The sequence below is a fragment of the Taudactylus pleione genome, unplaced genomic scaffold, assembly GCF_031769625.1.
Source record: "Taudactylus pleione unplaced genomic scaffold, aTauple2 ptg000411l, whole genome shotgun sequence".
Lineage (NCBI taxonomy): Eukaryota > Metazoa > Chordata > Amphibia > Anura > Myobatrachidae > Taudactylus > Taudactylus pleione.
The window spans coordinates 567234-579621 of NW_028284813.1; the positions used below are offsets into that span (position 1 = coordinate 567234).

Sequence of the window (12388 nt, forward strand, 5' to 3'; positions counted from 1 at the left end):
GCAAGCTGTTTCTCTAGCTGCATATTTAGTGTAACATACTAATGATGATGCAACTTTGATACTTAATCTTCCCATGTCTATTATGACAGAATAACAGACAGCACCACATATCAACATCTGAATAACCCTTCTTTAGATGCAATGCCTAAGGGTTCTGTGAGACACTAAAATTCTTTTTGTTCTTCTATCAGAATACACATTATATCCCTTTATGCATAGTGTGCTTTAGTTGCCAAACAACAAATTACTCCTTCTAGTTTAAGCCATATTCTAAAATTTCAGCTGCAGTTAGATTGCATTGAATGCAAAATGGGGGACGGCAATCAGTGTTTGTTTGAACAAACGTAAGCACACTTGCAATTCCACCACAAAGAGTTATAGTCTATTACTATTTCTTTTTTTTATGTCTTATCGTTTTCCTGTACACTATTGAAGCCTCCAAGATTTGACAGTTGTTGCTCAAGCATTAAGCATCTTAATATAGAATTTGTTGATAAATGAATGTTTAATATTGCATATTTTTATTGAAACTTAACGTTATGATGAGAAAAAAAAATAAGCTAGAGGGGGCGTAGCCATCCCATATAGTGGGTGCATTCATGTCACTTAGGGCCTGATTCAGAGGTAGACAGAGGTGCAGCCTCAAAGATATGCTAACGCCTCAGCTGATGGGCTGCCTACCGAGACGCCCATCGGTTGCGAGACTAGTCTGCTGCAGTACGTTGAAAGTCACACACCATAGAGCGGACAGCAGCCATACCATCGGACATCGGCAAGCCCACCAACGTAAGCCCGTCCCATCCCCCCCCCCAGTTACCACCCATGCAATTATGATGTGTTTTGCCTTTGTAGAAATTCATTCCTCCTCACTTCTGAATTACCGCATCCCATCTCCTTCTGCTCTGTAGTATCACATTCCCCTTATTACCTCTATAGCAACACATCCCCCCTCATATCTGTAGTATCACATTCCAGTCCTTTACCTACTGTTTGCAGTAACTTTGTCTATAATTTATCTTTTACTTGGTTTATGAAAAGCATATATTAATGAAACCTTAAGTTGCCATGTGTAACCAATACTTTGTAATACAAACCCATAAAATAATTTCAGCTGCCTGCCAAGTTAAATGAGCTGGATCAAAATGGGGATCTTGCCCTGGACCTCGCTCTCTCCCGAAAGCTAGAGAGCATTGCCACTACTTTAGTGAACAACAGGGCAGATGTTGACATGGTAGATAAGAAAGGTTGGAGTCTCTTGCACAAAGCAATCCGGAGGGGTAAGTAGAAACATTCTTAATCATTTTAGAGTACATTTATTTACGCATAATCTATTTAGTATTTATCATGGTGTTTTTTTGTTCTTTAATAGATGATAAATTTGCTGCCAACTTCCTAATTAAAAATGGTGCTCTTGTAAATGCGGCTACAATTGGGGAGCAAGAGACTCCTCTACACCTGGTATCTGCTTGCACAATGAAGGATCGCTCCCTGGAAGTGATGTCTTATATAGCACAAATTGCTGAGGCACTATTACATGCAGGAGCTAACCCCAACATGCAGGACAGTAAAGGAAGGTAGGACTGTACTGTAGTGTTCCTCCTGTAGTCAGTTGTTAAAGAAAAAAAAAAAACTTGTTTAAAAGAAAAAAAATATTTTCAAAATGTTTTTGTTTTTTAAAAATTAAAAAATCAAATTTGGACGGCCACGTACTTGACCAAATTGGATAGTTATCGTGCCACTCTGCTGTGTTCAGCATTATTTGAAGTAAGCATTATGGGCCTGATTCAGAGCCGGACGCTATTTGCGCTCGCTCGTTCAGAAAAAGGGGCCGGATATTTAAATAGAGCGCTCGCTCTTTGCGGTCTGTTGACGCCTCTATGTCTGAACGAGCGAACGAAACATGCGCTCGCTATTTTGTAAAAAACGCCCCCTGGCCGCTCGCATCATACGTCATCTCCGCTATTTATTAGATTAATCCAGTACATCGAAAGGCATCTGAACTGCTCGCAGTGCTTGTGGTAGCATTTTCCTACCGCAATCATGCGAGCAGTTCAGGCTAAAAGACAACCAAGTGACGTGGTCGATGACGCTGCTTTGTTAATTATGCACACCCTTTAAACGCCCGTTTTGACCGTTTGGCACGCCTGCGTTCGGATCACCACTCCCCGTTTTCAAGCACCTTCCCCTGTTACCACCCACAAACGCCTCATTCTGTCACTCAAATTAGCAGGCATTCGCTATTTTGCGAGCACACAATTTCCGACCGCAATGACTGGTTCGCGCATGCGTATTACTTACAACCCATACGCATGCGCAGTTGTGCGAACATCGCTCGGAGCGAACGAGCGGCCGCTTACGAGCGGCTCTGAATCAGGCCCTATGTGCGATGTTATAGAGTGATTTCATGGTTATTTATTTATTTTGCTGTACATGGGAAATGGCACCTATGAGTTAGAGCCCATATATTTTCCAATGGTTACATATACAGTACACACTGATAGGATGCTTGAAGTACAGATAGAAAAAGAAGAGTGTAATTTAAAACACAGAACTGATATGCAGTACAGGTTGAGTCTCAAATATCCAGAATGCTTGGGACCAGGGCAATTTATCAGAATTTTCTGTATTTTGGAATATGTGCATACCATAATGAATTATCTTGGGAATGAGACCCACATCTAAACACAGAATGCATTTATGTTTTATATACACCTTATACACACAGCCCACAGGTAATGTTATACAATATTTGTAATAATTTTGTGCCTAAAATAAAGTTTGTGTACTTTGAACTATCAAAAAGCAAAGGTGTCACTATCTTAGTCATGCTAAAAAAAATTATGTATTTCAGAATATTCCGTATTTCGGAATACTTGGATATGGGAGACTCAACCTCTATTAACTTAGTAGTATTAGATGATATCAAGAGTGTTCAAATAAATCCATTCAAATCCAAAGATTACAATAACATGCATCAGAAGCAATTCCGATGTTTTCAGTGTTGCGCGTTTATTTTGTACTGCACATGAGATTACCAACAGTGTTCGTAGAGTTATAGACAGGGAACGTTTGTGGGAGGTAACGTGGGGTTATAAGTGAAACGCAGGCATGTTGCAAACATTTTGGGGAGTGTCTGTGCCTGCAACTGCTAATTCGTACGCAGTGGTCAAAGCTCCGGTGGCTTACTTCTGACGGACATTCTGAATGACCATAGGGTTGCTCAGAATATCGATGGTGCGTCTGATGTCTGTGTATGCAAGTGGCCCGATTTGAGACGTCTCAGTACAAATTCCGGCAGATGTGGTATTTGCATATTTTCGCACAACCACTGGGTATGGGATCGCAGCTGTGCATGTATCAGGATCCACCTCTGAATAACGCCCATAATGTCGTCTTTTGTGGAAAGTTCAGAAATAATGTAGAATGGACCTGGCCAACCTGTGGCTCTCCAGCTGTTGTGAAACTACAAGTCCCCAGCATGCTTTACCAGCTGATCGGTGGGAGTATATGCTGAGACTTGTAGTTTCGCAGCTGCTGGAGAGCCACAGGTTGGCCAGGCCTGATGTAGAAACTTCATGGATCCCTCTTAGACAATCTATTTACACCTGCAAAAGCTTGTCAGTTCTCAATATTCACAGGTGGAAAACACCAGAATAGTGAACTGATAAGCATTTTCATTGTAAGTAGACTATCACAGGAGGATCCCTGAAGTGTCTGGTGTTAGAAGAGAGTACCAACTAAACAGTAATTGAGGTTCTTCCAATGCAAGAAAAAAATATTCAAATGTTTTGACCATAATATACTCTAATTCTTTATTCTCTGTATTTTTAGGACCCCTCTACATACCGCAATTTTTTCTAGAAATGAGTATGTCTTTAACCAGCTGCTTCAGTGCAAACAGTAAGTTATCAGATAACCAAACTGGTTTTATGTGCTATAATGCAGCCAAGAGGATAAATTGTACAGTTGTTGTGACTAAAGCTTCCCACACCTGCTGCAATATCTCAGCCACTATAGCGTTATGGCAGCGAAACAACCGCAATTCCAAATAATAAAAGAAGGAGGATGTGACATTGATAAAGGTGGCTGGTACATAACTGTTACTGACCTGTGTTTCATCATCTTCAAACCTCACTAACAGGCCTCAATGTTGCCAGAATTGATCCAGCAACTGGTCCCAGTACCAAACGGCCAAATATTGACAAATTTTTCCCACCAAAATAATCCTGTGGCCAGCATCACACAAAGGACCTCATTCAGAGTCGGTAGCAAGCGCTGAACGCTCGCAACTGACTCGATGTTTTGGTCCTGCGCACGCGCAGCGGCCGCACTGCACGTGCGCAAGCCCCGGATCGAGAGAGTTTACGGAGCTCACTACAAAAGTGGCGGCTGTCGATGTTTATCAACAGCTCACCCCGTTTTGTAGGCGGGGGTGGTTACACAAACGGAGGCGTTCCTAACGGAACGCTTGCCGATTTGTGGGCGGCCGCACTGACATCAGCAGTGATGTCAGTGAGGAGTTTCCTGCTCGATCAGAGCAGGAAGCTCCCCCGGGCTTGCGGCTGCCTAGACCCAACCTTAGGGTCTCGTCGCAAGCCCCGATGGTCGCGATGGTCTTGTGGGTGGTGACCAGGAGGCCACACTTAACAAAAAAGAAGCGGCCGCCCTCATTCAGAATGAGCGGTCGTTTCTTGCGACCGCCTCTGAATGAGGGCCAAAGTCCTTATGAGCTTATGCTATGAAATGATTAAATGTTGTGAAGTACTTCATACCAATGTATTTACATAGTAAATTGCTTATATTACATTTTGATAAACCTATTTAAAATGCTATGGAAGTATTTCTTTCACTGAATAAAGTTCCATCTGTTAAAGTTATAAAATGTTTTAAAATAGTAATTTTTGCTGCAAGACACATGGCCCAACACTTCAGTTTGCTTATTCTCATCAGGGATGCATAAAATGTTAGTAAATACGATGATGAGGTGATGAAACAGTGACCATAGAGCCTATTAGGTTGGGGCCTGTGTGACATTTACACAAATGCATCCTGGATCCACGATCATTTGGGCCACTGAAGCGTTGTCCATTGGATTTTATAATATTTTATTTAAATCCTCACAAAAGTAGTATTGCATTTCCATCTCTTATTGATAAATATAGAGATGGTTTTTCTAAAGGCAACGCAACCCCGCCCAGGCAGTGGACACTACTACTGCTTAGTGGCAGCATCCTCTCTAGCACCACTGCAGCTGCTGGGCTGTGGAGAGGGGCTGCTGACAGGTTAGAGGGAGGGGGGATGGCGGTGGGCTTGGGCCCCTCCTACAAAGCCCGTGTAATTAGTACCCGCTACCCCCCCCCCCACCCCCCTCGGTGCCCCGGTGTATAAAACATTGTTTCTCCTTCATCCACTAGGGGACACTGGAGCTCAAGACAGTGGGGTATAGACGGTGGTAGAGTAGAGCCTCGCACTTTAAATAATTAAGAAGTGTGACTGGCTCCTCCGCCTCTATGCCCCATCAGCCCCAGTTTAGAAATTGTGCCCGAGAGAGTCGGTAGCACTGTGGGCTGTCTCAAGCCTTTTAGTATTTTGTTTATTTTAAATTTATATTTACACGTGAGGACAGGCAGACTGCTTACTGTGACAGTCTGCCTGCTACGTGGGAGCCGCCGGGAGGGCACCACACGGCTACTGCAGCCTGTGTCCGGTGACTCTGAGGGGGACCTTAAACAGAGTCATCGGACTCCATGAGGACCCGCCACAACTGAAACTGGTTCGTGTCCAGGTTTCCTCATTTGCCCCCCAGCCCAGCAACCCGGCCGCAGCAGTTCGTAAGTATATCCCACCACTCCTGACTAGCTGGAGTGGTGGGTCAAACGCTGGGCTCAGGGACAGCGCGTGCTGCGCAGCTGTTATACAGCCTCCTTCCCCCTGCCAGTAAACCTGGCAGTGTCGGAGCTGCTGATGAGACCGGCCGCTGCACTCTGCAGTCAGCGTCCGGGTCTCGGGCTTATCCCTAGCCACTGTTCCCCCTCCTATTTCATGAGGGGATGGATACCGCGTGGGCCCCTCTACAGTGCGTGTTATACAGAGGGCAGCGTTGGTGATAGCGCGATGCTGCCGTGGCTGTCACTGAGAAAGCCTGCTCCTCCCTCCTCTATGCAGGGAGGGAGAATGCCACGTCCCGCTACTACCATAAGCCCCGCTATTTTATAAGTACATAACGGGGCTGGGCACAAGAAGCCGCTCAGCGCGGCTGCTCGTTGCCGCGCTGGTGCTTGTATGAGCGAAGCACCAGCGCCGGCTTATGCTTAGAGCCGCATGAGAGCGCGGCTGTTATTCACAGCGCTGTCGGCTGTGGGTTGCTGCGCCGGTGCTTGTGTGAAGGAAGCACCGGCGTTAGCTCTTACAATCCCACTCCCCCACCCAGGCGTCCTCCCTGGCAGTTTCCCCGTCCTAATTAATGAGGGATGGAAATGCATGTTTAGCTTGAGGCTACCTCCCCACCCCGCCCTACTGCACAGCAGTGGCGCGTCGGGGGTCATGTCAGGCAGCACCTACATCGCGCTAGGAGAGTCCCCGTCCCCTGTAAGCATCTGGGGGGTGATTTTCAAAGTGTGCCCCCCCAGAGGTTTACCGCCACTAATGTGGCGATGGGGGCGGAGCTTAACGGCGGGCCCAGGCAATTTTCCCTCGGTGGCCTCCTGCTGTCTTTGCAGTAAGCTTGGGGGCTTTTTCCAGCATAACCCCTCACGGAATCGGGCGGGGTTCCTCACCATAGCGCCCAGTCCGCAGGCGTGCGGGTGCGCGCTCAGGCACATTAGCCGGAATTTCCCAGCTGTGTAGTCGGGAAGGATGTTAGCTGTAGCGGATCCTTCTTAGTCCCCAGCGGACCTGTTGCGCTCTGCTTGTGAGCGCTGAGCTTTCGTTAGGCGGGGCAAGTTAGCATTATGTGTGTCTGGTGTTCTGTCTCCTACATTAAGTAATACAGTACACAGCTTAGCGCAAGGTTGACAGATAATGCACACCCACTATTGGAGTCAGCGGGCAGTGTAGGGCTCGCTGACTTCCCTCTAGCTGATAACTACTTCCTAAATGAAATGAGAGAGATCCCTTCCGTTTCTGTATGATGACGTCATCAGCCAGTGTCCAACGTCATTCCCTACCATTGAAATGGGCAATATAATCTTGTGGCGAGCCACCGTGCCTGCAGCGTGGCGTGCGGAGCGAGCCCGCAAGGGGCCGTCTTTATTTCCTGGAAAGTGTGGGCAGAAACCTCCACTTCCGCCCTCACTCACGTCACTTCCAGGTACGGCAACGGAAGGGGTTTTATACTCTTCCATAACTTAATGCCTCCAGCGTTGGAAGGATGTTAGCTGGGTTAGGGTTACATCTCTTCCATAGCATGTTAGTGACCTGCTATACAGAGCTGGTCGCTCTGGCCTGCACTGGTTTTGTTTTTAGTGCAGTTGTGCCAATAATCCATATCTCAAAATAAATATCCAGATACGGAGTTAACTTCCGATAATTTCAATTTACCTTGGGAGTAAATTGTATTGGGAGTACGCATATCTATGTGTAGGTAATTATATCTTATGTGCTCGCTTTGGCAGCACATACAATAATTGTGACGGTACTCCCGGATCTACCCTACTCGGCAATGAGAGCTCCCCAAATGTGCTGGCCATCCCTGTTGCCCAGAATTAAATGCTGGGACACCCACATCTCTAGCGTTGTGCTAACTGACTTCTCCTATAACCAGAGTGGGTTGGGGTCTTGCGCTGCAGCGTTACCCACAGCACAGTTTTCTAGTTTAATATGAGGGCTCTGTCAGTGAACAGGTAGCATACGGACTCACCAGGAACAAGCCCATTTTCTTATCTCGGAAGAACAGAGTGTTGTGCAGTGCGCCCCACTTGCACATTTATTTCACTGAAGCACAGCTCCCTAAGCTGATATTTTCTGAAGGGGCTGGGGGTGTTTTTTCCCAAGGAGAGTACTCGTAACAGTCCGCCATTTTCTACTACTAAGCTATATACATAGCTCACTTTAAGGGATAGTACAAATTAGTGTGTGGATTAGGTTACACACTTCTGCATTACATATGTATGTGTGTATGTCGGGGTCAGACCTGGTTAATCCTCGGAGAGGAAGCCACCTGGTATTCCAGGAGCTGTAGGCTATGCATAAGATCATATATATATATCTTGTGTACAAGCTTCGGCAGCATGTAAACTAATTTGTAAGATGGGTTTTATGTCCAGAGTACAATAGATTAGGTGGCTCTATGGAATAGTTATATTCTGCAGCTTACATTGTGACAGACACAATTCCCCAACACCACTACAAGTACCACATACATGTGGTGGTCTTGTATGTCCACACATGTATATAAAGTTATACATAGGTGCTCCTGGGGCACTCATGTCTAGGTCCAGCTCAGGCTGTTCATGACTCTTAGGTCTGGGCTATCGCCTAGCATCCTTGGACAATAGTGTAGTTCTGTCCCCATCCGTTAATACTTGGCACATAAGCCGCTGTATCTAGCGCTCTGCAATATTGCAGCGCCTCTCTGCAAGGGGCCTATTATTATTTAAAACTGCAGTAAGTATCTCTAGTGGCGCACTTGGTCTGCGCCTGGTACTTATAAGACATGCTGACTCTTCTCAGAGATTGACTTCTCATGCAACTATGTATATGTCTGTATGTAAGGCTGTGTATCCCACTCTTCATATGCAAATTTATAATATTTGGGAAAACCTGCTTACAGCCCTAATTGGGGTTATGAATAAAAGTATATCCTTTCCTTCTTTAATTGGGATAACTAACATTCTATATTTGTGTATCTTCTCAGTGTATATACAGTATATTCAGGTACTCCATAATATTGACTTGTCGCAGTCTAAATATCCACCAAGAGGTTCCTACTCAGCAATATAAGTATTGTATTTTATATTGGTATGTGACCACTTTCAATGTCAAGGGTCACTTGTGGGGATCCATGGAAATTCTATGTATACATGCAGAGGGTCTTAGTTAATATCTTACGCTATCTGGTGATTCTGCCTCTTTGGCTATATGCACTTCCCCATTATAAGTGTTAATGTAATGATACTTACACTAGCAGGTTGTTTGGGATATATGTGCATTTTCTATATGAATACACATCTCTAATGGAACACTCTCAGATAAAGTCATTGAATGTAGTCCTGTTGTATGACCTACATGTCTCCACTAACAATTCTGCTAGTTTCTACAGTATTTTCTACGACAATATCTCCAGACTGAAGTCCAAGCTATAGAGCATTGGGTCTTTGACCACCGATGTTACTCTTTATACCGGATGGGTTGTTGTGAAATGGAAAAGGTCAGTGACATTCTACGTAGCATCCAGAGGGCTTCTGGTCACTCACAGGTGAGCAGGCTCACCCCCTAATCCTCCGGAAGAGGCTCCTGATACTGCAACCTGACATTACACATCAGTTATCCTCCCTTCTGCACCCTAGCTGCTGTCCTGGCAGACATTTGCCCCTTTATGGTACCTGTTCACGTTAGTTGGCTCTACACCTTAGAGCCTTCTTGGTGTGTGGGTCCATCCAGCATAGAGATTAGTGATATGCTATTTTCTGGGTTGCAGTGTATTTTCAGGCTTGTGCACAGGTTTACATTACGTACGTCAGTCACAGGTCCTGTTCCTATAACAGAAATATTATACACAAGAGGCCTTGTTTGTTTTTTTTCTGTTCAGTATCTGTTGATACTTTTATTACACTGACAGGTACTTTCATGTTGACCTAGGGCTCTAGCCTCACTATATAGGATGCTTCCCTATTTGGTGTCTCGCTTTCCCGGGGTGGCTGTTGCATCCATGATTTTCAGCAGCTAAGGTATCCCAGTTGTTTTCATACTATTACGGGCCAGAAGCTGCTACTGTCTACACGCTTCCATTACGTTGGAAGTCGTCCATTTGTGGTTTTCTCTTCCGCTGTTGGCGGAGGTTGATTGTTTTGTTTTTTTTCCAGGTGAAGGGGAAGCTGGTCTTCGCCTGAATACATGGAAGGGTTCCAGTTGCGGTTTTATCCCTCTGTTCCTGTTTATCCCTCTGTTGTCCTGTTGTCTGACCCTCTGTAAAGAATTGTTGTCTCAATCTTCTCGATGCCATCCCTGCCACTTGCCAGTGGAATCTCCACTGGTTGGTGACTTCTACGTTTTAGCCCTTCCGCTGGTTGAAATCCACCTAATTAGTTAGACCTCAGGACTGGTCCTGGACGACAGTTCGATATATGCCTCTGGCCTTCAGATATACTCTTTGTTAAAGAAGTTTGTGGACGGGATCTGCATCAGTTATCTGTATAATTCTACATATATCGATATAATTTATGTTCAGCAGTGCTGGTATTCTACAGTCTGCGACTGTTGCACCTTCCTGTTTTAAACTCTACTACAGTTTTGTGGAGTTTTATTCTTGGATTACCGCCCTTTTTCCCATGGACTCATGTTGGGACTCACTGCTCCCAAGGGTCTGGGTCGGTTTGTTTTCAGCTGTGATTACGGTGTTCTGACGATTCTAATCTTTGTTGTCCACTAGATACAGCTCTTGCCTTTCAATTGGGCCTAAGGTTCTTGGCGGTCCCTGTTACAGTTGGCCGCGGGTTACGGCAAGTTCTCAGCACTTCCCACCCAGGAGGTTGGCTTTGGGACGTCCCCACTGTCTTGAGCTCCAGTGTCCCCTAGTGGATGAAGGAGAAAACAGGATTTTGGTACTTACCGATAAATCCCTTTCTCCGATTCCACAGGGGACACTGGACGCCCGCCCAGTGCTGTGTTCCTGCCGTTTTATTGGCTCATTATATGGTTGTGTGACTGCATGTGTTCCCTGCAGTGGGTTCTTCTATTCTCATTCAGCCGGTTTTGTCCGTTCTGTGGTCTTCTCCTTCTCTTTTTCCTGTTGTCCTCCGTCTCCTCTCGGGCTCAGTTTCTTAAACTGGGGTTGATGGGGCATAGAGGGGGAGGAGCCAGTCACACTTCTTAATTATTTAAAGTGCCAGGCTCTACTCTACCACCGTCTATACCCCACTGTTTTTGAGCTCCAGTGTCCCCTGTGGAATCGGAGAAAGGGATTTATCGGTAAGTACCAAAATCCTGTTTTTATCTTTAGCAGATTCAGACTCAAAACAGGCTGTGGAGTCTCTGCCTTATTCGGGAGACATCCTATTTGGTCCAGAATTAGATTAAAAAAAAGATGGCGTTCCTGCCGTCTGCATATAATACAAAAACATAGGACATCATCCTTCGGTCCTTTCGCCCTCAAGGCAAAGCCAAGGGTCCGTCCTTTCCACTGCAGCAGACATCAGCCAATTCGCCCAGGTTTGGCATCAAACCACGTCAGATGCCTGGGTTAGAGAAGTGGTCTCCCACGGATACGCCCTCTCCTTCCTGAGGTAACCCCCCACAACAATTCTTTTGCACAGGACCTCCATCGGACTCAACCATGGCACTGCTGCTCCAAAAAGCCATTCAGTCCTTACTGAATTCAGGAGTAATAATTCAGGTCCCTTCCTCAAAACAGGGCAAGGGCTATTATTCTACCCTTTTCTTAGTTCAGAAGCCCAATGGGTCTCATTGACCTATCCTCAATCTCAAATCTCTGAACAAGTTTATCAGGGTGCCCAGGTTTCTTAAGGAAACCATCCGTTCTATTATCCTAGCTATGGAGCCTGGAGATTTTATGGTATTCCTAAACATTCATGCCTACATGTACCTATAGCTCCTTCTCATCAAAAATATCTCCAGTTCGCTACACTGAAGCAACATTACCAATTTCAGGCTCTGTCGCTTGGCCTTTCAATGGCCCCTTGGGTCTTTACCAAGATCATGGCAGTTATGGTGGTCTCTCTTTGTCGTCAAGGGATCAGACTGCTCCCATACTTGGACAATCTCTTGCTGTTAGCCAGCTCCCCAGAGATTCTTCACCGCCATCTGCCGGTAACCATTGCCTTTCTACAAATGCACGGTTGGCTGATCAACTGGAATAAGTCTTCCCTGACACCCTCTCAAAGGATGGTACATTTGGGAGCCCTCCTGGACTCTTGAGTTCAGAGAATCTTCCTAATGGCGGACAAGATTTCCGCACTGCAGTACAGACCACGCAGACTGCTTCACAATCTCAGAGCGTCGATTCACTCTGCAATGCAGGCACTGGAATCAATGGTGTCCACCTTCGACATGGTGTGCTCCACGAAACTATGAACCTGAAGTATTTGAAGTTTCTCAAATTCTTGCCTTACTTCAGGCTGGACTGGATCTAGGCCTCCGCCTAGCATCTCTGCAGGTTTCTGCTTTGTGTATCTAGTTTCAGTGTAGAATTGCTCTTTATACCGGATGTTCA

At 45.7% G+C, this 12388-nt stretch overlaps 1 protein-coding gene across 2 annotated transcripts in view; it reads left to right on the forward strand.

The window, feature by feature from the left end:
• ANKFY1 (ankyrin repeat and FYVE domain containing 1) overlaps nt 1-12388 on the forward strand; it is a 113481-nt gene that overhangs the window by 55442 nt on the left and 45651 nt on the right. For both annotated transcript variants that reach the window (XM_088447031.1, XM_088447032.1), the window contains exons 7-9: nt 1112-1277; nt 1370-1574; nt 3832-3900. In XM_088447031.1, the coding sequence (XP_088303157.1) occupies nt 1112-1277; nt 1370-1574; nt 3832-3900 (440 nt within the window). The remainder of the gene's footprint in view (nt 1-1111; nt 1278-1369; nt 1575-3831; nt 3901-12388) is intronic.